Source organism: Cyphomyrmex costatus, unplaced genomic scaffold (assembly GCF_001594065.2).
Source record: "Cyphomyrmex costatus isolate MS0001 unplaced genomic scaffold, Ccosl1.0 scaffold112, whole genome shotgun sequence".
Lineage (NCBI taxonomy): Eukaryota > Metazoa > Arthropoda > Insecta > Hymenoptera > Formicidae > Cyphomyrmex > Cyphomyrmex costatus.
The window spans coordinates 2,979,280-3,007,078 of record NW_017275086.1 but is presented as its reverse complement, the minus strand read 5'-3'; the positions used below and the strand labels follow the sequence as shown (position 1 = coordinate 3,007,078).

At 36.8% G+C, this 27,799-nt stretch overlaps 2 protein-coding genes across 2 annotated transcripts in view; both read left to right on the top strand.

Annotated features, from left to right (window-relative positions):
- LOC108776579 (plectin-like) overlaps window positions 1–60 on the top strand; it is a 29,892-nt gene extending 29,832 nt beyond the window's left edge. The window contains exon 14 of the mRNA XM_018543245.1: window positions 40–60. Within this exon, the coding sequence (XP_018398747.1) occupies window positions 40–60 (21 nt within the window). The remainder of the gene's footprint in view (window positions 1–39) is intronic.
- On the top strand, window positions 40–27,717 carry shot (dystonin-like protein short stop). The gene is made up of 26 exons (XM_018543722.1): window positions 40–509; window positions 2,798–2,944; window positions 3,053–3,276; window positions 3,346–4,140; window positions 4,248–5,101; window positions 5,343–5,632; window positions 5,715–6,758; window positions 6,862–7,339; window positions 7,460–7,629; window positions 7,713–8,534; window positions 8,644–11,465; window positions 12,122–14,246; window positions 14,332–14,579; window positions 14,976–15,029; window positions 15,796–15,873; window positions 16,305–16,476; window positions 16,880–16,997; window positions 17,078–17,307; window positions 17,429–17,546; window positions 20,898–21,049; window positions 24,620–24,776; window positions 24,882–25,013; window positions 25,295–25,475; window positions 25,984–26,046; window positions 26,436–26,555; window positions 27,160–27,717. Exons 1-26 carry the CDS (start codon window positions 90–92, stop codon window positions 27,320–27,322), a joined length of 12,177 nt encoding a protein of 4,058 aa, XP_018399224.1. The 5' UTR covers window positions 40–89; the 3' UTR covers window positions 27,323–27,717.
- Window positions 27,718–27,799: the final 82 nt, after the last annotated feature.

The window sequence follows — 27,799 nt, the reverse complement described above, 5'->3', positions numbered from 1 at the left end:
GTCTCGGTATCGTAGATTCAGACTCGGCGTTGATTAAAGATTCGCAGAAAAAGAAACTAGTAAAATTGCCGGAAGCATTCCGCAAGGGCATGATGGATGCTGAGAAGGGCAATGTGCTGGACACAGCTACATCCAAGTTATACAGCTTACCTAAGGCTCTGCAAGCCGGCCTGTTGATTACCCCGAGGAATGGTGTTTCGTTCATCGAAGCGCTACAGTTCAATCTTTATAATCCTACCACGGGCAGCTTTTATGATCCCTTTGTTGTCACTTCCGTGTTAGATCGTAGGCGCCTCACATTGGCAGATGCGATCGAGTCGGGCCTAATCGATCCGTCCACCACCGTAATCAAAGATCCGTTCACGGGTAATATCGCGAGTCTGTTAGAGGCAATGAGTAGCGGGAAGGTAGATTCTATAGGAGGCAGATTAGTCGAGGACACTGATGGCAAGAGTATCGACTTCATGAAGGCCTTGGAGCGGGGTTATATACTCGCCGCTGAAGCCAGGGTAAGTAGGACCAACCAGAATGACGCCTTTTACACATCCCTGCGATTCCTGCACCAATTGATTCTTCTTTGTCCTCCATTTGTTTTATTTTTTTTTTCTTGCTGTTTGGGTTTCCAATTTTTCTCACACCCGAGTTTACGTTTGCTATTATTTCCACTTACGATTTCCTAACAGCTTTCTCAGAGAGTTGGATGTGATTATCATTACGCTGTTACACGAATTCAAATAATACATTACGTTTTTATTGTCGTGCGATTCTCTGTATGTCACATCTTGCCTTGCCTAATCTGACGTAAAGTTTTATATCATTATCATTCGCGAGGAGAGCCATTTGCTGGCATGATGATCCCGCATGGGATCTCTAAAACTGTTTTTTATTCGCATGACATTTTTATCATATTTCGATCAAAGATTGAAAGGAATAATACGTGTAATATGCATGGGCATAAATTATTTTCACTCTGGTCTTATCTCTTCCTGTCTCTACTTCATAGAGGAATCATCCCCGTGCTTCCTTTTATCGGAATGCTCACTTCAAACGGTTTATCTCAAACTTTCCTCATCATGTAATACACCATACTTACCTTCGTGCTTACCTTCCTTCATTACTTTAATGTGGGTTCAGTAAAGGTCGGCCATCATCACGAACGACATTAATTGGACACTACGTACGTTTCCTCGAGCTCATCGTTTACAATTGGCGATCTACAAACCATCGGACAGTATCGAACATCGTATCATGAATAATCTCCTCTACCACACAGAATATCATTAATCCCAAGTCAAATTTTGTCGCATCAACAACGCTACTCCTTTTTTAATCAATTAAGTAACATTAATCTATAATTTTATCGTTAATTTTTAATTTTACCATTAAGGTAATAATTTTAACTCTTATCTTATTTTTTGCAATAAAATTTTCATTGTTTTATGTGCAGTGTAATTTGAAAGTTTATATAATTTATTTTGAAAACGTTTATGAAAATATTTCTCGATCATCTGATCCAATCATGGGATGCTAATAAATTCCTTTGATTGGAAAAAAGACATCATTCGCTGAGCATACTAATGCATAAGGCATGCATGTACGAAATAAAAAAAATTGCAATTTGGCATTTTTCATTCAAAATTAAAGCATACCTAAGAAGAAGAAGAATTTGGTTGAAAGGACATGCAACTATAATCATGTTGCTCTTTACCTTTCATCATCCTTTATAAAATATTAGTTTAATCGGGAAGTAAGATAATTGTGACAAATAAATTAAAGCATTAGTGAATAGAAAATAAAATTTAATAATAGTCAAGTATTTTTGTAATTATCATTTATATTATTATAAATTATGTATAAAAGAAATAACAGAATTGCATTAAGAGATATAAGACAATAGTAAATAAATATGATAATCATGATTGATATTTGTTGCCTTTACCATTTTTAACGTAATGTTAAATAATGTGAAACGCTTGACGGTAATCAAAACCAACGTAATAATTGTAAGCACTGCATCAGCACTTCCTAATATATTATTCCCCGATTAAAAGATTTTTTTTTTTAATAAATAAAATGTAAAGAATAAGTTCTTGGATTTTTCTCAGTTTATTGTATTTACAGATTTTCAAAAAATTTGTATGATTAACATGAAATTAACAAATGTATATCTTAATTTAATTTTATCAATTTATTTATTAATATGCGTTTAATTCAACTAGTTTTTAATATCTATCTTCAGAGTTATGATAATTATTATATATTTAAATGTTTTCCTTTTTTTCAGGTATGATTATGTTTACTTATCACGAACCTATGTTTTCGCTAGCATGAGTTAGCGGAAATTTCTCCACATTGTACATTACTGTATCATACGCATTATTATATGCAGTACATCATCACACGATCGTTACTCCGTCATTGTGCGTTTTAATTTATTTGCTTGTTGGAACGTGTTTTATTATGCAATTACGTTCTTCTCATACTGTTATTGTTTACGCTTTAAACTGCATATGAAAAAATCCGATACGAGAGATATGCAGTTCTTGCAGATAAATTAAAGCTACCATTTAATACTGTATTTTACCTGTACGTTAAAAGTGTGCCTGTGTTTGCATGCGTGAGATATGTCGTAAGCTTACCTACATTTCTTTAATCTTTAATTAATACGATGCTTATATCGTTATTGGTAAGATGACGATATTCTTATTATTTCAATTTTTTTGTAGCACATTAAGTGTAGTGAAATAAATAAACTGTATTAGTAGGTAGAAATGAATTGTTTTTCTCCAACTTTTAGCAAGCGGTGGAGGAGAAATACAAGCTCTGCGACGAGACACTGTCTAAACTTCTGCAGTGGATCTCTGAAGTTGAAGACAAACTGGCGAATCAAGATACCGTCAAGGAAGACGTAGAGGACTTGAGAAAGCAAATAATTATCATGAAAGTAAGCAGTAGAATTTATATAATCATAATTTATGTTAATCGAGTAATTGATCTAAATACGTTTATTTTATAGAATTAGATAATTACATATGAAATATGTTACTTGCAGGAAATAAAGGAGGATCTTGAATCGCACACTCGACCCGTGTCATCCTGCTTAGATCAGATTCGACAAGTCGTCTTAACTGGCAGCAATGTGTTATCTAGCGACGAAGTATCTACATTAGAGAAGAATGGTCGATCTTTAAAAACTCGATTTGACAAAGCATTAGATCGCACTGACAAATTAGTGAAACGTCTTATTGGTGCCAGAGATGAACTAACAAAGTTCAAGTCAGTATCTCTCATGTAATTGCAGTATAATTTAGTGTCTTTCGAATTTAATTGATTTGTTTTATACAGGAATGAATTAACAACGTTCTCGATTTGGTTAGACAAAGCCAGAAGCGTACTCGAGGATAAGGAGCGTTCCTTGTCCGATCTGAACAAGCTTAGTAGTAGCACAGATACAACTCGCGATTTCATTAGCGATGTTATTGCTCATCAAGCAGATTTGAGATTTATTACAATGGCCGCACAGAAGTTTGTTGATGAGAGTAAAGAATATCTCCAAGTTCTTAACGACTTCAGGACCAGCTTGCCACAAAGATTGCCACACAAAGAGCCCACAGCTAGCCAAGATTCAGCGATACGCGCCGAAGTATCCAGTGCAACTGCTCGATATAAAGATCTTTTATCTCGAGCAAATCTCCTGTCAGACAGATTGTCGGGAGTTGGCGGCAAACAGAGAGATTATCACGACTCTTTAGATAAAGCTAGAACGTGGTTGAGAGATGTTGAGCCGAAAGTTATCAGAATTATTTCCGAACCTGTTGCCGCGGAACCGAAACAAGTGGAGGATCAATTGAGCAAAGCTAAGGCGTTGAATAATGAATTCCTTGCTAATGAACGTTTAATTGACAATGCTAAACACAGCGTTGAGGCTCTATTACATTCTTTGGAAGGTCAATTGACGATCAATGAGGCTAGAGAGCTCCAGGAACCAGTGAAAGCAGTAGAAGATAAGTACAAGCAACTCAGTAATGCTCTGGCTGACAAATGTCAAGAACTTGACACAGCATTGGTAAGAAGTCAAGGAGTGCAAGATGCATTGGACAGTCTGGTTGCATGGCTGAACAATGTTGAAAGTCAGTTTAAGTAAGTATAAGAGATATACAATTATATCATTTCTGAATTATTTTGTACACTACCTTAAACTTATTTTTATCTTTATAGTATATTTAAACAAATCGTGTATTCTATAGATCGCTTCAACGTCCGGCAAGTTTGCAGAAGGAACGCTTGGAGGAGCAACAAAGAGAACAGCGATTACTTCAAGCAGATCTAGATAGCCATCGTTTGAGCGTAGAAACTATTACAGCGAATGCTCAAGATCTACTCTTAAATTCGAGCAACGTTCGTATTGCCAAACGTATCGAAAGCAAGTTGAAGGATGTACAAAGTAGATTTGAGAAACTGATGGATAAATCCTTAAGACGCGGTGAATTCCTAGATGAAATTGCACAGGCCTTGAACGAGTTCCTCAGAGATGTAGCCAAGTTTGAGAATTGGTATGCGCATATGATGGAAATTCTTGATTCGAGAGATCTGAACAAGCTTGACATGTCAGAATACGAGGCTAAAATGGCTCAACTGATTGACATGCGTGAGGATCAGCGAGGAAACTTCGAAGATCTCGTACGTAATGGAAAGAATCTAATCTCTAAGAAGGATATAACCGAAGCAGGCGCGATTAGAGATAAGATCAAAGCACTTGAGTCTCAATGGAAGGAATTGAACAATCTGCTTGACGAGAAACAACGATTGTGCAAATCTAGAGCGGAACAACACACAGCATATGAGAAATTGCGAGATCAAATACTCGATTGGCTTACTCGTACAGAAAACAAGGTACAAGGACTCGAGCCAGTCGCCGTGGATTTGGATAAATTGAAACTACAGCAGGAAGATTTGAAGCCTATACAAAAGGAATATCGTGATTACGGCAATACGGTCGATAAAATCAATGATCTCGGTATTGCTTACGACAGTTTAATGAAGGAACGCGGTGAAAGTCCAACTCGTCGACGTGGTAGTGCTAGTCCGACGAAGAGACCAGGTATTACATATTATTATTATTGTTATACATGTACGATTTTGCATAGATACTTTTCGATAGCATGATTTTACGATGCGAACTTTGCACATTGGTTTTTTTGCAAATAAATTGTTACCAATTTATGTAACTTATCAGTTACAACAATAAGCTTATATATTTTTCACATTGCATCTTTTTCAGTACACGATCATTGCTATATTTTCGTTATGTTTTATCTTTTTTTCTGTCATTTTTTTTGTAGTACTGCGAATGTCACAAGACGGTCGCTCGCCGTCACCTACTAAATCCTACGCAGTTCAAAGTCCGGTCTCCCCAGGTGGTAGCAGTGGATTCAGCAGCCGTCGTTCGAGCCAAGATGGTTTTCATCTCGAGGAATTATCGCCTGTTCAACAGCAACTTTCGGAAATTAATCACAGATACGGATTACTTGGTGTCAGATTGTCGGATCGCCAAACGGAGTTAGATAATATTAGAGAGGAATTGAAGAAACATTTGGACCATCTAAAAACACTCTCACAATTCTTGGATAAGGTAATTTTATTTTTTAAAGTGATATATTTTTAATTCTAATGTATATTTGATTATACAGCAAAGCAATAATTTTTGTTACCAGATTCAGCGGCAATTGCCTAAAGAAAGCATGCCCGCAACTAAAGATGATGCAGACAAAACAGTCAAGCAAGTTAAGATTCTTATTGAAGAGATGTACGAGAAGCAATCTTTGCTGGATAGTACTCGAACGCAAGTACGTGATTTAGTCAGACGTAAAAAAGGAGCGGACGGTGTGGATAGATTGAACGATGAGATGGAAGACGTTGCTAGTCGGTGGAGATCAATTTCAGACAGGTGTAAAGATCGAATTAAATTCCTGGAAGATATTAAAGATTTTTATGATACGTATGATGGTCTTAACTCTTGGCTTGGTGCTAAAGAGCGTATGCTGGGCGCTTTAGGACCAATTTCAGCTGACCCTCGCATGGTCGCAAGTCAAGTACAACAAGTACAAGTTTTGCGAGAGGAGTTCAGAACTCAACAACCGCAATTGGATCATCTCGTACAAGTTGGAGAAAGTATCCTTGTCACAATATCCATAGATTCGATGGATGGTCAGAAGATAAACGCAAAATTGCAGAGCATTTTACAGAGATGGGCAGATCAAATGGGAAGATTAGATGAAAGAGCTCAGAGTTTAGGTGATGCTGTTGATACTAGTCGTGAATTCGATGCCAGCCTTAACCGGTTGCGAGACGCTTTGCAAGGAATCTCAGATAATTTAGACGAATTGACTCTTGAGAAGGATCCCGAAGAACAGCTTCGTAAAATCGAAAACTTGGAAAGACAATTGGAAGGTCAGAGACCATTGTTAGCAGATGTGGAAATGGCTGGTGCGCAACTATGCGAGGTTCTAAGTGACCCTGCGTCGAGATCCGAGATTCAAGGAAAACTCACCACAGTCGGTAAGATGTACAGTAACTTGCAGAAGAAGCTGGACCATAGAAAAGCAGAAATCGAAGGTAATCTGCGAGATGGAAGACAATTCGAAGCCTCCTGTAGCAGAACTCTGGGATGGCTCGCGGATGAACTTGGAAACATGTCTGAAAAATTGCTAGTGTCTGCTGATAGAGAAATATTGCAACAGCAACTTGATCATCACGAGGTATATGTACTACTATTTAAAAATTCTGTTTTTTTTTAATTATACATATATTTCATGTCTTCTCAGTTTTATTTTATTAATAAAAACAAAACATAATTTTCAGCCTGTTTATCGTAATGTGATGGGTAAAGAACACGAAGTCATAATGCTGTTGAACAAAGGACGCGACATACTTTCGCGGTCTCATAAAACTGAAAACCGCTCGCTTCAACGTGATTTGGATAAGATGCAGTCACAGTGGGACCGTTTGAAGAAGGATACTGTCGAAAGGCACACTCGATTGCAGACCTGTGCAGAACATTGCAAAAAATATTATAAAGCTCAAGATATATTTCTTCCATGGCTTCGACAAGCCGAGGATAAATTGGACAGTTTGATTCCTACATCTTTTAGACGCAAGGACATCGAGAAACAACTGAAAGAATTATCATCGTTTAGGAACGAAGTGTGGAAACATTCCGGAGAATTCGAAAATAACAAGATGTTAGGCGAAACATTTGTTGGAGCTTGTGATATTGATAAGCAAAATGTAAAGAATGAGCTTAGTGCTATGAAAACTAGATGGGATAAATTAAACAATGGTATGTTTAAAATTGAAATTATTAAATTTTGTTATTGAAAAGATATTCTAATTTACAACAGTTTAGTAGATTTGTATGTTGTATTATATAATAATATTATAATTCAATTATTTTTTACAGACTTGTTATCTAGAACACAATCTTTGGAAGATACCGCACGTCATCTAATGGATTTCAACGAAAACTTACGCGATTTACAACATGGTTTACAACGTTGTGAAGATAAGTTGGCTTCACACGATGCTCTTGGCGGAGCGGCTAAAGATCCGAAACTTCTTGATAGAATAAAGGTAGATTAGATTTATTTTTACACACAAAATAGAAACAATTAATACAAAATATGTGTTAATTATACATATATATTACTTTTTAGAACTTGCGAGAGGAAACAACGAGTTTGAAGAAACCATTGCAGGGTGTAAGACAACAAGCTAACGATCTTGTGAACAAAGCCGGTGAGCAAGGCGTCGATGCGACACATTTACAAGACGAGATTGACAATGTTACCGATCGCATTAATGACCTGCAAGCGAAACTGGATGACAGATGCAACGAACTGCAAAGTGCAGCGACAGCGGTCGCGCAATTTAATGATCAAGCGAAACTGATCAATCAACATCTGTCCGCCCTTGAAAAAGATTTAGATTCGATGAAAGCATCCGGTAGAGAAATCAAGATTGTACGAGGACAATTGGAGGATATTGCTAAGATTATTAACAGAATTAACAGACTCTATGAAGAAATTGGCGATTTGGAGAATCGTGGTGAACGTTTGGTTGATTACGGCTTCGCTACTGATGCTGTAGCTACAAGAGACCAGGTTGACGGATTTAAACGGCAAATTGGTAAACTAGATGAACGGGCGCGTACTAGGGAAGATGAACTCACTTCTACTTTGAATAAATTACAAGAGTTTTATCAATTGCACGTAAACGTTATGGAAGGTATTAATGATGCAAACGAACAAGTTAGAAGATTTAAACCTGTAGGATCCGAAGTGGACTCTATTAAAGCTCAGCAGGAGGACTTCAGAACTCTTAAAATTAAAAAGATTGAACCACTAGCACACGCCGTTGAAGATTGTAATGCGCTCGGTCAAGGCCTCATACAAACTGCAGGGCGAGATGTCAATACCAGTAATATCGAAAAAGACGTCGATAAAATGAACGAAAGATGGAACGACTTAAAAGATAGAGTAAGCATTCAATCTATATCTTAATGTTAAAGAATATATATTTATTTGATATATTTATGCAAGAATTAACGTACATTTTATTGTTTAATTAATAATTATTTATTTTTAGCTGAACGAGCGCGATCGCAAGTTGGACGTTGGATTATTGCAGTCGGGCAAGTTCCAAGAGGCTTTAGATGGTTTAGCGAAATGGTTGACCGATACGGAAGAAATGGTTTCGAATCAAAAGCCACCTTCTTCAGATTACAAAGTTGTGAAGGCGCAACTGCAAGAACAGAAATTCCTGAAGAAGATGTTGATGGATCGACAAAATTCTATGACGTCTCTCTACAACATGGGACGTGAGGTTGCCGCCGACGCCGACCCGAAGGAGCGTAAGGCCATTGAGAAACAATTGAATGATTTAGTGGGCAGATTTGATAATCTGACGGAAAGCGCCGCGGAGAGGATGGATGCTCTTGAGCAAGCAATGGCGGTAGCGAAGCGATTCCAAGATAAGTTAGTACCACTTACTATCTGGTTGGATAAAACAGAGAAGAAAGTCAGGGACATGGAATTGGTTCCTACCGACGAAGAGAAAATACAACAGCGTGTCAACGAACATGATATACTTCATGAGGATATTATATCAAAGACACCAGATTTCAGCGAACTCACGGAGATAGCCAGTCAACTTATGTCACTGGTAGGCGAAGATGAAGCTACTACGTTGGCTGATAAACTTCAGGATGCGGCAGATAGATACGCAGCTTTGGTTGAACGATCCGAAGCTCTCGGTAATTTGTTACAACGTTCGAGACAAGGCTTACGTCATTTGGTTCTTACGTATCAAGACTTACAAGCATGGATGGAGAACATGGAGATTCGATTGTCGAAGTATCGTATCTTGGCTGTACATACGGAGAAGCTTTTACAACAAATGGAAGATCTTGCGGATCTTACAGAAGAAGTATCCACGCGACAAACGGAAGTGGACAGTACCGTAGATTCTGGCTTAGAACTGATGAAACACATTTCAAGTGACGAAGCACTTCAACTGAAGGACAAGTTGGACTCTTTACAACGACGATTTAATGATCTTGTCACGCGCGGCTCAGATCTTTTGAAACATGCCCAAGAGTCCTTACCATTAGTGCAACAATTCCATGATAATCATAATCGTCTGATGGACTGGATGCAAGGCGCGGAGGCCGCTTTGCAGTCTGCTGAACCTCGTGAAGAAGAGATTATCCGACTCGAGATGGAGATATCAGAATACAGACCCGTCTTGGACAAGATCAACGCTGTGGGCCCGCAGCTGTGTCAAATGTCGCCCGGAGAAGGTGCTGCGACAATCGAAGGTCTCGTGACCAGAGACAATAGGCGATTCGATGCAATCGCCGAACAGATCCAAAGAAAAGCAGAAAGAATTCAATTGAGTAAACAGCGATCTTTAGAAGTAATTGGCGATATCGACGATCTGCTTGATTGGTTCAGAGAAGTGGACAATCAACTTCGAGAGGCTGAGCCGCCTAGCAGCGAGCCTGAAATTATTAGAGTACAATTGAAAGAACATAAAGCGCTTAATGATGATATATCCAGTCAGAAAAGTAGAGTCCGTGACGTTATTTCGACTGCAAAGAAAGTAATACGCGAGAATGCTCAGCACGAAGATACATCTACTATCAGAGATAAGATGGAGGATTTGCGTGAAACGATGGAAATTGTATCGGCTTTATCAACAGACAGATTGGGAGCTCTCGAGCAAGCTTTACCGTTAGCGGAACATCTTCGCGATACTCACGCTGGTCTGGTCAGCTGGCTCGAGGAGGCTGAACAACAAGTCGCTATGTTACCTATGCCTGCCTTGCGGCCCGACTTGATAGCGGCGCAACAGGACAAAAATGAGCTTCTCATACAGAGCATTAACGAGCATAAACCCCTCGTGGAGAAGCTCAATAAGACTGGTGAAGCGCTCATCAAGTTGTGTAACGAAGAAGAAGGTATAAAGGTGCAAGACATCCTAGATAATGATAACGCTCGCTATGCGGCATTGAGAGCTGAGCTAAGAGGCCGGCAACAGGCGTTGGAGCAAGCACTGCAGGAATCCTCTCAGTTCTCCGATAAACTAGAGGGTATGCTGCGCGCATTGTCTTCTACCGCCGATCAGGTGAACGGCGCTGAACCCATCAGTGCCCATCCAACTCGTTTACGCGATCAGATGGAAGAAAATGCCGCCTTGGCAGACGATCTTGCTCAAAGATCCGAGGCTTATGCAGCCGTTAAAAAAGCAGCGGATGATGTGATTAGCAAAGCTGGCAATAGGGCCGATCCGGCAGTCAAAGACATCAAACGCAAGCTGGATAAACTTAATAGATTATGGACCGATGTCCAGAAAGCCACAACCGATCGCGGTCATACTTTGGATGACACTCTGGCCGTCGCCGAAAAATTCTGGGCCGAGCTGAATGGAGTTATGGCCACTTTGAGAGAACTGCAAGATGCGCTAGCTGGACAGGCACCACCGGCGGCTCAACCAGCTGCTATCCAGCAACAGCAAGTGGCATTGCAAGAAATTCGACAAGAAATCGATCAGACCAAGCCAGATGTCGAACAAGTCCGAACATCGGGACACGAATTGATGGGCTTGTGCGGCGAGCCGGACAAACCTGAAGTGCGAAAGCACATTGAAGATTTGGATCAGGCTTGGGACAATGTCACCGCTCTGTACGCCAGACGCGAGGAGAATTTGATCGACGCCATGGAGAAAGCAATGGAGTTCCATGAAACGTTGCAGAACCTGTTAGAGTTCTTGCAAGAGGCCGAGGATAGATTTGCGGAGATGGGTCCACTTGGTAGCGACATTGACGAGGTGAAGAAGCAAATCAAACAACTGGCCAATTTCAAGGCCGAGGTGGATCCGCACATGGTGAAAGTCGAGGCGTTGAACAGGTGACGATTTAATTTTTAAGTTAAAGCTGAATTTACATGTAAATGGCGTTACAAAGAGTTCAGTGCGCAGCATTGTCCCCTTTGTGCAACTCCCGTCCGATAATTATTTGCGATGAGTGACTTTCGAGAAAATGTAAAATCTAATCCCGTCTCTTTTGTTTTTTCTGCGCCGGTTCCCGAACATAGGAGTCTGACAAGGCAAGTCAATCTCTCTCTGTGTTGTCGCTGGTAGTTAGAGCATGGCTTTATGTTGTTTCGAACGTGTTTTTTTCTACTTTGTTTAGTTTAATAGTCTTGCTGTCCCTTAACAATTTGCGTTACCATATTTAATCGGATCCTCCCCTTTATGTTACCTCAAGACAGATTACTCAGCCGCATGTAGCAGGTAAATCGAATGATCAATCATGAGAAATCGTAGACGATAATATAATTTATATTTTTGATAGAAATAATGTGGAAACGGCAGTGATTAATATCCAGTTGATATTAATTCCTCCGGTAGTTAAACTTATTAAGATTTTTATACCTGTCCTCCCTGTAGATGTGGTCTATTGTTGTGTGGTTCGAGTATATATTGCAACATATACGTTTGTATATAATACCAAGAGAAATGACAAATTTATTTTCTAACGTTGTTATCGTCTTTTCATATCTAGACAAGCAGCTGAATTAACGGAAAGAACATCCTCCGAACAAGCAGCAGCCATCAAGGAACCGCTCGGTGCTGTGAATAAACGTTGGGACGGATTGCTGAGAGGCATGGTGGAAAGGCAACGATTACTAGAGAATGCATTATTACGACTTGGTCAATTCCAGCACGCTTTGGACGAATTATTAGTATGGATCGAGAAAACTGACAAGACATTGGATAATCTCAGACCAGTAGCAGGTGATCCACAAGTGATCGAAGTCGAGTTGGCCAAGCTAAAGGTCCTAGTAAACGATATACAAGCTCATCAGACGAGCGTCGACACTCTAAATGATGCTGGACGACAATTGATTGAGGATGGCAAAGGTACCGCGGAAGCATCTACTACAGCCGATAAACTGGGCACTTTGAATCGTCGTTGGCGAGATCTACTGCAACGCGCCGCTGATCGCCAACGAGAACTAGAAGATGCCTTACGAGAGGCACAATCCTTTACCGCTGAGATACAGGACTTGTTATCGTGGTTAGGCGACGTGGATAACATGATAGTAGCATCCAAACCTGTTGGTGGATTGCCCGAAACTGCATCCGAACAGTTAGAACGATTTATGGAGGTGTTTAACGAGTTAGAACAAAACCGTCCAAAAGTAGAAACGGTACTGCAACAAGGACAGGAATATTTGAAGAAAGCGGATACGAGCAGTGCCGGTGGATTGAATCATAATCTGCGAACGTTGAAACAAAAATGGGATAATGTGCTTTCACGCGCCAGCGATAAAAAGATAAAGTTAGAAATTGCCTTAAAAGAAGCTACCGAGTTCCATGACGCGTTACAAGCTTTCGTCGATTGGTTGACTAACGCTGAAAAGATCCTGACAAATCTTCGACCGGTTTCGAGGGTCATGGAAACAATACTTCAACAAATCGAGGAACATAAAGCCTTCCAAAAGGACGTTGGTGTACATCGCGAAACTATGTTGAATCTCGACAAAAAAGGAACTCACCTTAAATACTTTTCTCAAAAACAAGATGTGATTCTTATAAGAAACTTGCTCGTGAGTGTACAACACAGATGGGAACGAGTAGTTTCCAAGTCAGCCGAGAGAACGAGGGCTTTAGATCACGGTTATAAAGAAGCTAGAGAGTTCCACGACAGCTGGTCGAATCTGATGAACTGGTTAGATGATACCGAGAAGACGTTGGATGAAGTCGCCGCCGACGGACTTGGTGGCAATGATCCAGACAAGATTAAATCACGCCTTAACAGACACCGCGAGGTACAAAAAGCACTAAGTGCTAAGCAGAGTACGTATGACAATACCATGAAGAACGGCAAAACGTTAAAGGATAAGGCGCCGAAATCCGATGAACCTGCCTTGAGGGAACTTCTAAATGAATTGAAGAACAAGTGGACTACGGTCTGCGGTAAATGTGTGGATCGACAGCGAAAACTGGAGGAAGCCTTACTATTCTCAGGACAATTCAAGGATGCGATTCAAGCGCTGTTGGAATGGTTGAGCAAGACCGAAAAATATTTGGCCAATCCTGGACCACTTTACGGTGACCTGGATACGGTAACCAATTTAGTGGAGCAACATAGGACCTTTGAAAGAGATCTGGAGTCACGCGCCTCACAGATGGAATCCGTTATCAAAACTGGTCGCGAACTGGAATCTAAAGCCTCCATTGAAGATGCGTCAATGATCAGATCACAGTTATCCGAATTAAACAGTCTCTGGGATAGAGTAACTAGTCTCTCGACAAAGAAGTCCAGACTATTGGAAGAAGCCCTTAGAGAGGCCGAACGGCTTCATAAAGCCGTTCACATGTTGCTAGAATGGTTGAGTGACGCGGAGATGAAACTACGATTCGCCGGACCGCTGCCAGAAGATGAGCAGGAGAGCAGAAATCAATTAATGGAGCACCAGAGATTCCTCCGCGAGTTACAGACTAAAGAAATTGAAAAAGACAATACATTAGAATTGGCACATATTATTCTTGGAAAAGCGCATCCTGATGGTGCCGCAGTTATCAAACATTGGATCACAATTATTCAATCTAGATGGGAAGAAGTGGCAACATGGGCCTATCAAAGGAACCAAAGATTGGAGAATCATATGCAGGGATTACAGGTTTGTACTACACTCTATACATATATCTTATATAAGTTACATTTTATCTCATAACAGATAAATATTATTACATGTACATTTGCAGGATCTTGATAATCTTCTCGAAGAGTTATTAGCCTGGCTCGAAGGTTTGGAAAATACTTTGAATGCCTTGGAAGCGGAACCTTTGCCTGATGATAGAGCTACGCTCGAAATGCTTATTGCGGATCATAGAGAATTCATGGAGAATACTAGCCGAAGACAAAACGAAGTTGATCGCGTATGCAAGGCCCGACAAATTAAGCCGATAAAGGATGCAAGAAAAATATCGAAAGTCAGATCACCAGCACCTACGTACGTATTTATCAACATGAAAATTTATATAATATATTGATACAATTATAATTTTTCTGTTTTTGTGAAGAAATATGAATACCTACGTGATGGATAATATGCACAGCATTGTGCACCATTATGCTTACTCTATGTTTGAATTGTTAAGTGTTGTTTGCATTCTGTTCATATATGTACTGCATTTGTGTCTGTGTTAATTATTTTAATTTGTTTCTCACAAATTTTCTTGCTATGTGCACATTGCAATTTTAGGAAAAATTTTAGTCCACCATGTTTTAAAAGAATTGTTTACTTTGCTAGATGCTTGCAGCTTTTGTTATTTTTTATATATTTAATTTCGTATATTATGTGTATTTAACTGCCGCATGATATGTTGCTTTTGCAATGGGATTTCAGTAAGGATCTCTATCAGGATAACGAGCATGAGCAGCCTCAGCCTCGTAAACAAAGGTGCGTTGTCCATCATAACATATGTAGATATATTTCACCTATCCTAATCGCATAATTTCGTAAGTACAGTGTTCTGTGTTTACGCAGTATGCACATCTTCAGTAGAAATGTATGTGTTTATTTTTGTATGATTTTATATTGCATACACAACATTCTCATTACACGATCTTTTTTGTTCGCACAGTAATTTCACAGTATTCAGGTATTCAAGAACAGAAGTTCAGAATTTAGTTAAGTGTGTTAACTCATTTGCTTTTTACTCATGTGTGACTACGACAAGTACAAACTTATTTCTGTTCACAAATGCACTGTGTTAAAAAATTGGATATATTAGCCAATGTACGCAGCCGTTCAACCGAAAATCCAGCTTTGCTATTGTTGTAAAATTCTTTAATAAGATTGATCTTAGTCTTGATTTTTCACTGGATCTAAAGTACAAACCAATCATATTAAAGAGTACTGTAACAACTGCAAAAGTGCTTTTTTTGCTGAACGTAGCTAATATTGCATTTTGTGTTATATAATACATTCAGTCATTATAATGCAAACATATAGCTTTAAAATACTATTAACAATTTCTTTCCACATGTATGTAAAATCGACATTTGATAAAAACTTGCGTTAATTTTCTACACTTTTATAATCTAATCACAAAGAAAAACAATCTATAAACCAGAGTGCTGTATTGAGACGCGAAGAAGAGCGTTTTATAGATGCCTTATTTAGTAGAGAATGTTTGAGTGATGTGACGCATGTTCCTGTTTAGCCGAGGCAGCCCAGGTCGTGACAGAACGCCAGATCTTTCATTGCCACACATCGGTCCACGTTTCCCACCCAAAGGAAGGTTCGTTACACCTAGTTTTATTTTCATTTCAGTTCATTCTGCGCCATTTCATTATTTTCATCCGAATCATACAGGCATTGCTACATTTATTATACAACTCGCTAATGTCTCGGGGTAATGGGATTATTGATTTTTCTAATCTTTGCGGGATGACATGTAGTTGAATTTTGATAAATTGTTACTGTTTGTTCAGAAAATTGTTTGTCTTGTACTGAAGTCTTGGATTTTCTGCGATATTTACATTGGAATTTGTTTTTGAGCTGTTCACACGAAGATCATACCTCATTGTTGTATCTCTTTCTGTAAAATTATCTCAGTGACTAATTGCCTTAATTAAGATGACATTTCACATTTTTAATTCTTATGTATTATAAATTTATCCAAATATTTTTCGTGTGTAAATACATGCATATATTTTTTCCTATAAACAGCAAAGGAGCCGAGCCAGAATTCCGTAGTCCGAGAGTCAAGCTTCTCTGGGATAAGTGGCGTCACGTTTGGATGCTAGCATGGGAACGACAACGCCGTTTGCAGGATAAATATAATTATATTCAAGAGCTGGATCGCGTTGCTAACTTCAGCTGGGAAGATTGGCGCAAACGGGTAAAATAGAATTTTTTTTTAAAAGGCGTCAAGTGTGTGTATTTCTCTAAGAAAAAATTGTTGTACAATACAAATCCAAGTGATAACATCTTTAATATTTTTTTAAAATTAAATTTAAATAGCATTATATTATTTTGTTTATATTTGTATTAGTTTATTTAAGATTAAAACTATTATTACTTGATTTGGAATAAGAAGATTCCTAAATGGGAATACAAACATGTATACATACTACTTAAATTTAATTTTTTTTTAATTAATGATATTCCTCGGGTTTGTACGGTATGATTTTTAATGTTGTCTTTTCTCTTTTTTTACTTCTCACAGAAATAAAAATTAATTGTTTTTTTTTATCATTTATTATGAACTATTTAAATATATAATATTTATTTTCTAATTGCAGTTCTTGAAATTCATGAATCATAAGAAATCCAGACTAACGGATCTATTCAGAAAAATGGATAAGAACAACGATGGACTTATACCGAGGGAAGACTTCATTCAAGGAATTATGAACACCAGTATTTATCACACTTCGTTAATTTTTTGTCTATACAAGAACATCTATTTTTCTAATATCCTAATTGTTTTGAATTTATAGAATTTGAGACTTCCCGTCTGGAAATGGGTGCTGTTGCTGACCTCTTTGATCGTCACGGCGAGGGCTTGATAGATTGGAAAGAGTTCATTGCCGCTCTGCGACCTGACTGGGAAGAACGACGAACTTACAACGACACAGACAAGATACATGACGAAGTTAAACGGTTAGTCATGCTGTGCACCTGTCGTCAGAAGTTCCGCGTTTTTCAAGTTGGTGAAGGAAAGTACAGGGTATGTATATGGTTATATAACAATTTAATGAAGCGGACATGCGTTTATCTGATGTTAATCGTAATCAAATATTAATATCGATAATTACATAAACTTAATCGTAACGACTGCGAAATTGCAGTTTGGTGATAGCCAGAAACTACGATTGGTTCGAATCCTGCGTTCTACTGTCATGGTACGCGTCGGTGGAGGCTGGGTAGCATTAGACGAGTTCCTTCTGAAGAACGATCCATGCCGCGGTAAGTATTTATCACGAGCCTTTAATCTGCGCGATATATATAGACGATCTGAGATTAGGTTGAGATAAATCAAAATCTATACTCTTTCATAAATTTTTTATATTAGTAGTAAGGAAAAAGAAAATAAAATTAATCAAAACTTGTGACTGGGTAAACTGTTGGGTTAATGCGAAACATGTTTGCAAGGCAAATTATTCCTTAATTGCAAGCAATTGAAATAACTTTTAAAAGAATTGTTCTATGGTACTGTCTCCTTTTCTTTATCCTTCTTTCCCAAGAGGCAATTAAACTTGCGTTCCCACTTAATTTTGATATTTCTAATAATCGAAAATGTGATACTCTTAAGTATTTGTTATTATAACAATATGTTAACGTTTTGTTTTTGTTTCTATCGCTCTTACTTCACATTAATCAGCATTACTTTGCTTTGCTGCATTAAATGTAGAAATGTAGTATCATTTGAGAGAAATTCATTGTCATTAACGAAAGCCTGAACGTCGATTTAATACAACTATTTGTGTACTCTATATCCTAATAAGACTAACTAAAGATATTAAGATTATATAATATATGTATTATATGAACGATTTCCACTCCTGAGGTGTTATAACATTGTAATCAGACATTAAATGCAACTTACTGTTAACTTAATACTTAAAGAACAATTGAGAGTAGTGTACACACTTGCTGTTTATTGCTTTTGCTTATCTAGAAACTATTTTTCCGGTATATGTATATTGATTTTACTTCGTTGATATTTGATTGATATGAAAAATAATTAATTCAGTACTTATTATTATTTTTACATTAAATATTACGTTTGTTATATTTATGCTACAACATGCATGACAATTTAATTTAATTACATATTGCGTGAAAAATATTTATTGTCGGTTTTTTTTCTACTTTTAATTTCTCTCTCTCTCTCTCTGCCTTTTCCGTCAACGGTAAATTCATCAATTTCTGAATATCAGTCTTGAAATAATCATTAGTTCTATATCAGAGAACTTTATAGTACGATTTCATGAGTAGTAGGTAGAAGGTAATATTACAGTAGGCATATCTAACATTTTGTTAACTATATACTAACATTAATATAACAACTGTTCCTTACTGTCCATCGATCCTCTTCACATCCCGTACGTCTAACTTTACGATATTTCTGTTTGTTTCATTTTTATGTATTTACTTTTACATTGATATTTTACATTTATTTAACGAATGTGTTTCCGTCAACTAAAAAATTATAAACGTCTAAATCGCGGAGCATGCATGAATAATCGACACATCTTGTTCTTTCTAATCGACTTTATCTCTCGAATCGTGATTAACTCGTTAAGTTTTTCTAATGCCAATACCGGATCCTAACAAACCGGAACAACATGAGGGTTGGTGTCCGCTCGGTGAGAACTGTTTTACGTGCACAACAATTCGTTCATGGTCTATACATTGAACGAAACTCGTTCAATTATTAAAATGTCTTATTCGAGTTCTCAATTACGCTGAATATTTATGACATTGGATTATGGCTCGAGTCGGTCCGAGATGTTATAGACCATGAAGGTGATATCCCTGCGTATGGTGCATGACCTTATTATATAGCTTGTTCAAACTAATTTTTCGAAGTGTTGCCTTTTTGTTGAGTATGTCTACATACGTGCGTATATGGTTGTATTATATGGAACGATTAAATATTGGCAATTACTGGATAAGGTAAATATAATAGATTGCGCAGATAAAATTAACGCTATAGTTATTGCGTAATATTAACTGTTTTCTTGATGCAGTTTTGAGTGCCAGTGTTTAAAAAAAGAATGCCTGTATTTATAGTGATGCAGGATTACGAACGTAATATACTGCAGTCGTTTTGCTTTGTTTCCCCCGTTTCATATTTGTTCAATTTTTTTTATAGTTTTGGTGAATGGTTCACGTTAGCCAATCTATCCTTTAATTGATAATTATTTTCTATATAAACGTTCTACCCTTGCAGTAATATTCAGTGTAATTATTTTATCAATTAATTTTTTTTTTTGCAATTAATTTTAATGTATCCTTTGTAGCGTTCCTTTGTGTAGCATTTTAATATCCTTGCTAGAAGATAACCAATGCATGTTTAGTAAATTTTGGTTTATTTTTACGATTATTCTACTGGGAGATGAGTTGTGTATATTTGAATATATTGAAACTTTTTATTCTCTTCTCTCCCTTTCTTTCAGTTTAACTTCTCATTAAAATGATACATTAAAGTTAAAGAGTACATTGGTTTCTTTTGGCTTGGTTACGCGTGTAATCTTAAAAAATTTTTTTATATGCAGAGAATTCTAGGAATGTCGTATTTTTCTTCAACTAAAAATAAAAAAGATAAACAAGAACAGAATAAAAATAAAGGGAGTACAAAGTTGTTAATATAAATAACAATAAGCTTTGAATGAATTTTTAATAAGATCTAAATTTTTTATTTATAAATGAAAAGACATTCTGGGATGCTCTATATAACGTACTCATTAATTGCTTAGGCTTAGGCATATTGTGAAATGTACAATAATATGAGCGACTTAAAATACCATATTTTTACGTTTATATTTTTATTGTAAGAGAAAATGTAAAAAGTAAATTCCGTCGCAAATCGTACAATTTATGCCAATATCCTAAGCATTGAAATTAGTATTGTATAACAAAGTCCCAGTCAGTGGCAGAATATTTATTAGTGGCTCCTGTATCATAAACCTTATTTATATAATGACTATGATAACGTAAAATTTGGTTTGAGTGATTGTTTTAATAAGCTTGTACCTCTGTAAAATATTGAATTTTATAATGTCAAACTTTTTTTTGATTGTATATTCTAAATATGCTGTCTTTTCTTTTTTTTTCCATGATACACAAATGCATACCTGGATACACCACACTCGCATACATGTACTCGACGAAAACACGCACGCATACCGTGAAACATTTTTGTCGCCTTTTTTTTTCTTCTCTTTTTCTCAAAACTATTTCTCCTGTCCATTATTGCCACTGCTCATTAATAACGCGCATGCCTTGATATTGTAAACTTGTAAAAAATATATATTTTTACACCTTCCACTCCATATAACTCACGACTCTCGTTCCGGATGTTGTCGTTCCGATATTTACATATTCGTTTTCGCTTTCATTTTTTCTTTTTTTTTTTTTGTTAAATTACATCACACGTTTTCGCGTTCGTTATTTCATCTCGACGTCATCCGTTCCCGTTCTCTGTTTCCGGACTGTTTTCTTGTACAAAATAACATCTCTCTGGCACCTCCTTTTGTACCCCGCATCCCCGAAACGCCTTTTCCCTAACTGCGTGCACGCAACACACTGTAGCCAAGGGAAGAACGAATATCGAGCTACGGGAGCAATTTATACTGGCGGATGGTGTTAGCCAGACTATGACAGCCTTCCGTTCCAAACCAAGCCCGACCTCGACGCTGCAGCGTACGCAAATGTCCTCCACCAATGCTGGACCAATCACCAAGGTAAGCAGGGTCTATCGTGCAATCATGGAATTTCTTAAATGCGACGTAGCACGTATGGTATTTATTTTTGCTGCGCCTTTTATTTCTCTGCCGTTAATTATAAATTAAACTCGTATAATATTCATGAACTTTCATATTAGATTTTGGGTGCTATTATGGTACCGCAATAGAAAATATTAAATTGCACGAACAGCTCTTACCTGGACAACTTTATCAGTAGTTGATTTATGGTCTCATCGATATCCGTAAGTATACAACCACTTTTTAACTAGCCGTCAACTTAGCCGTTTGACATTCGCATGAGCATGGCAGTTTCCAGTCAGTTGCATTGTTTGTATATGTAGAGACATTTAGAAATCTATGACGCTTATCTACTCTCATCACTGGTCGGTTTTGTCAAAAAACAGTTTGAGTACACCAACTAAAAGCTAGACCCATCGTTTCAAGCTCTACGTTCGACCTCAGGAGATGCGATTTCGTCTTGTCTATCTTTTCCGAAAATCCTTTCCGACCTCATCGCTTCGTAATAGCAAGAGGAGAATTCTCCCAATTCCATACAATCACTCATCCCTGTGAAATCCTATGAAATCAAATGTTACATTAGATATTAAATTGAGAAATTTTTTACATTGTAATCCAAATTGTAGTCAGTCAATCAGTTCAGAAGAAAAAACATGTTGGAATCATATGTCAATTTAGTGTGGAAATAGCTGTTCATTTCAGGAATATTTTTTACTCATTGGCGCGTGAACTTTCCGAAAAAGGGACCACTACAATTGCATGAGAAAGCTAAAGATTTTCGTTTGTGGTGTAGCGGAGGAGTTTATGAGCCAGCTGATGCCGATATTTGAGAATTTGAGGCAAAAGGAGGACCTCCCGTGCTCGTATCCCCTTCACATGCACGCCCCCTCTTATCATTGGGTAAATAACGAAATCATTCTGAATTTTCTATTTCTTGGCGTTCGTGTGATGCTGTACACACTTGAATTTTGGGTTTTGAGTGCGGTCGCGACACGCGATTTGAGTCGATCGACGGTGCATTGTGTATTTCTGGATTGTCAGTATGTTTGCTTTTTCCCCTTTTATTTTTTTTATATTTATATTCTATATAGCATAAACCTTTAAGGGACATCCTAAAACGAAGACATTCTATATTCTAAAGACATTCCTAGAAAGTTCTTCAGTTCCTTAAAGTTCACTGTATGGAATATTATAGAGATTCTCCGATAATGCATACATGCCGGACGTAAACAATAATTATGAGTAATCAACGAGCATAAGTGATTATTCATGATCTTTGTATTATAAATGCTTCCGACTATAACGAAGTTGATAAATGCATGTCAAAAGAAATATATGAAGAGAGAAAATAATGTGAAGGAAAAAATAAATAGGAGCAGAGACTTAAAAAGAAGTTTCCGGTTCGTTATTATGTATCTTATCATTTTGTCTCCGCCTCATGCCTGCCTATTTTTCTGTAAAGGTTGTGAATCCATTTTGCGATCTGGTATTGTTCGAGATAGATTCATAGCATGTTACATCGCGAAATATCTCGTCATATTCATTAAAGCACATTACTCTGCATTGACTTGATTCTCTTTTTGGTTGATCGTCGAATGTCTGATTTTGTAAAAATTATTTGGACGCCTCTTAACTTCCTGATCCCTTGACCCTAGAAAACGATTGACTATTCAATTTTGAGCATGATCAAATGTCTCTTTCGCTGATTATCATTTTTTAATATAATGTAAATATTGAGCAACAAATCGACGATTTTATCAAGAATTAATTTTTCATTTTTTGCATCTTTTAATATGGTATTTGAAAGAACATCGTCAATAACGGTCATAAAATTTCTCTTTGTGAACGATTTAAAATCAAATTTTTACAAATAAGTTTGCGGTAGTAGACATGCGTTTATTCGTACAGCAAAACGAAAAACGCATCGGAGATATGTAGTCATTTTAAATGGACATGGACATGCATAACGAATGTGTCGTATCCTGTATTGCTGCGTGCGTAGTGGCATTGATCGGAGATACCTCGAATCACCATAAGCTACTATATCTCTCCCAACTTCTTGTGGTAAGTTTTGCATGACACTTTGCTTTACCTACTACCCGAATTTGGTAACTTTTATTTTACATTTTGTATTATTTAATCTTGACATTTTAACAGCTTTGACGAGCGTAATGGACCGCAAACCGGTATATCTTCACTAGTCATGGCTGTGCACAAGTTTGTGTTGCTTGTTAAATTTCTAGCAATAATAATACAATTGAGTTACTGATCTAATTTAACTGATCTAAATTTCTAGAAACAAGGGCTTTTATATTTTAGCTGCTGTATTTATCTATGTACTTTGAATGAATGATTAAAGTTAAAAATTAGAATTATTCTATTCGTATATATTTTTTCGTAGAATATCTTTTTCACGTTAGAATATTACAGAAAGCACGTGTATTTTGTACTACTATAAACATATTAAAAACTTAGTAATATCTACTTCATATAAATACAGATATATCAGGATTGCTACAAGTCAAGGAGGTCAGGGATTTAGCAAACTTTTCTCGAAAAATAAAATAGCTGTATAGAAATTTAAAACATCTATTTAGCTCGTTGTCTGTTTTATTTATATCACAGCGTCACAGTCGATAAAATAAAAGAATTGATCATTTCTGGAGAAACTTGCTTCAGGGTCAGGATAATTTCCAGAATTTGTATGTTTTTGTGAAAAAGGTCCTTATTCTGAGTCATGATTAAGCATTTGTGGAAAGAGGATTTTTAATAAACAATGAATATGTATTGTTGAAAATCAATTACCTAGGTCTCTAATATCTCAGAGACAAGTTTAATTGCAGATTAAGATTTTACAGTAAACAGGACATAGTTTTGATAAAAAAGGAACCGTATTCATTGATTTATGTTTCTTATATTCTAAGTACAGCAGCAAAAAAGAACGAGAGGAAGAGCAAAAGAATCATGTTCGTACATAAAAGATATATAAAGACAAAAATACTATTAACTTAAAATTAAATGCAGTGTCAACAATATTAGTAGTAATTTAATTACACTGTTACGTTAAATTGCTCGATCAACAAAATATTTAACAATTTTCAAATCAGGATAAAAATACAAAAAAAAACATTTCAAAATATGTATTATTGAAAGTAAGGGAAAATCATAAAATTTTGTCTGGAAATCAGGAAATTTTAGGATGAAAAATTTGTGGCAACCCTATATATATTTTTATTTTATGTGATACTGCTTGATTTTGTACTTTTATTAATAAATCACAAAAGATAGAACTATATTACAAGCAGCAGATTTTTTTCTATTCTTCGATAGTTTCAAAAAATACTTGGAGGATGTTTTATTGCGCGCAACGTAACTTGCACACAGCTAATATTAGCAAATACTAATAATTAGGCGGCAGAGAACGCGTAATACGAAACCGTACTCATTCGATAGTCGTATCAGACACGAATTAGATATAGTGACAGCTTCTTCTGCTTTTGTATGCATTTACGTGTCAACTTTATCAGATAATTTGTATTTATTATCTAGGTGAGAGAACGTAGTGCTCGCAGTGTACCTATGGGTCAGTCGCGAGCTTCGCGTTCATCTTTAAGCGCTGGTACGCCTGACAGCCTTAGTGACAACGAAAGTTCCTTCAAGATAGCTAGAAAAACTAGTACGCCTTACAGATCTACCATGACGCCCGGTAAGATTCCAAATTTATATTTAAAAAAACACTATCACTTATGAAGTAATGAGGATAGTTTATCGTAATTATCATTAATTAATCATACTATACAATGCTTTATAGGTGGTAGCCGTCCATCTAGCAGGCCAGCATCAAGACCTGCTTCCCGACCAGCTAGTAGACCAAGTAGCCGACCTGCATCAAGACAAGGAAGTAAACCGCCTAGTCGATATGGATCAACACAGTCATTGGATGGTACGTATAAGTTTGTTTTACAAAGTAAAAGATATATTCTGTTTTACAAAGTAAAAAATAGACAGAAAGCTTATATAAGTTAAAACAACGGTGAATTATTGTATTCATCAATAATTACGTACTAAAGTGTTTGTCAAAGTCGCATACATTTTAATCCTGTGTGATAAATTAAAAAAAAAATTAATTGGAAATTCAAAACTTAACAAACATGAAAATTGTAAAATTCTATCCTTTTTATTCGTACAAGTTTGAAAAATTGTGTCTGATATCTGATTTGGCAGACGATTCATGTACCCCAAGTCGCATTCCGAGAAGGACCATCGTAGGCTCCGGTAATACTCCGACATCCAGTAGACATAACAGTGTATCTGGTAGAAAACTCACAACTCCGATGAACGGATCAAGCTCTAGACCCCGCACTCCAACGGGATTAATCAGCCCCGCCAGCGGAGTACCCTCTAGGTTTGTAATCCTCAACATGTGTCATCTTACATATTTGAATTAGATCATGGACTAACTCGCATTAGTGTACCTTAAACAGGATATGTATAACCACAACTGTGTGCATATAGATTAACGATACTATCAACCAGTAGTATCTCACTTAACGTCAAACTGACTGATTATTCGAGAAATATTCGATATGTTAGCCCGAAAAAATCAACTATTTCTTTTAGTTTTTTATTAGTTTCTATTTAGTTAATCCCTTTATATTTTGTTTTATTTAATTTGTTCTATTTTTTCTTACATTACAATCCACTGCGTACATTACATACGATACGTATCACATAAAATACCGTGAAAAGTGTTTGAATATAAAGGAACAAAGACGGGTTGGACGATGCATTACATATTAATTGATCAGATCTTTCACTACATCTTGTATTAACCGCAAAACATTTACACGACTAATCGATCGGGTATAGTATTTTAATAATCATTAACAGATATGGTTAATAACATTTTTTAGGTTTGGCTCAATCCATAGAGCTTCGAGCATTCCAACCCTGACTGGTGTCGGAACACCTATCAGGTAAAGCAAATTAACGAATCGGCAATTTCATGAAAACTGGTTCGGGATAGTAATTCTGCAGCTCTTGCTTTGCGTTATGCACTTTATCTTCGTGAAGCACTTAAAATAAAAAGCAAAAAGCAAAATGCAAAGTAAAAAATGAAGGGTTTTGTGGTGTGGGGCGCTTTTTATAAGAAATAATTTTAGTCACGGTGACGGCGATACATATGTGCTTATTTGTTTCATTGTTATTTTATTTCGATCCTTATTGTATTTTTCCTGATTTTTCCTTTCTTCGTTTTTTACTTCGTTTCTAATTCTCATACAACGCAAAAAGAGTTTGATATCGTACGCTTATATAACATATCGTCCGTGCAATTAAAAATAACGTTTCGATGGTAATGTCTTAGCCGCTCTAGGATACCCGTATATGTGGGGGTGGATATAAAATCTCCTCAGTCGACCACCAGCAATATGTCGACTCATTCAACACAAAGCAACCATTCTACGATTTCTACTGATTCCACTGGGTATGGCTGAACTGGCGCTTTTACAATGTAACCCGCTTTCTGTTTCTTCTCACATTTAATTAAACGTTTTACTTTTCAAGCATTGTAGAACTTCTCGCAACTAGCATTATTATTTAACCTGTTTGTTGTGTTTATCTCTCATTAAAATTTCACCTTGAAATTGTATATTACATAGCATGACTTTATTTCATTTGACAAAAACAGCTCGTTTCTTTTTTTCAGCTAATAATTCCTGCAGCTTTTTGTTTTATTCATTATGTAGATAATGCAGCCAAAGTATTCATAAATTATCATTAATCGACATTAGCTTCCATATCCATTAAAAGTTTTGATTATAACAGTTTTATATTTAAATTCCTCAACTAACGTTTTCTTTCACAACGTTAGGAGCAGTTCCCTGTGTACCAATTCAGCAACTAATATACCAACAGCTATTAAGCAAGCTAGGTAAACATCAATATTAATTCAAAAATTTTCTTTTCTCTCCTTCATTCGTTCATTCAAAATATGCCTAAAGAAAGGATTCATTATCGGTTTGTTGAGCTTCTGTATTGAAAGGTAACGTTTGATTACACATGTGCACATATATGATTGTTTGTTCCAGGGTACGTACACCGTCCAGTGGATCCAGCACACCGCTACCGCCGTCTTCAAAATTATCGAGGAAACCCTCCGGAGCTTCCGACACGTCGGTGTCGGGAACGACCCCGAACATACGAAAGGGAAAACCTACACCGATCGAACAGCGCGCGCCGTTCCGATTGTAATAGCTTATTAACGGATACCTATAGCTTGTAAAGTCAACGTATTATACCCGAGAATATAAAGATAAATATAAAACATCCCCGCCAAATTTAAGAATGATCGGTATTGCAGGGAACATATGTATGAGTAGATTATTATTGTTGTATGTCGAGGAGAGGAGCGCGTGTAATATGTGAATGCTAAATTAAATGCCGGATCAAAATTTTATAGAAGACAAATGATGAATCTAGGATTTTATCATCTATATTTCGTTGAATTCCGCCAAGTACTGAATGCCATTAAAATTACAGATACCAATGAGAGTATTTTATACTCTCTTAGAGTAAGGGATTACAGTTGGGAAAATTTATTTATTTCATGCCCGCGTTAGAAAGTGCTTGAAGCATCTATCTAGTTTATGATAACACATAACAGTGAAATAAATTATTGTTATAAATACCATGATCTGGTATTATCATAAAAGTGCAGGGTAATGCTAT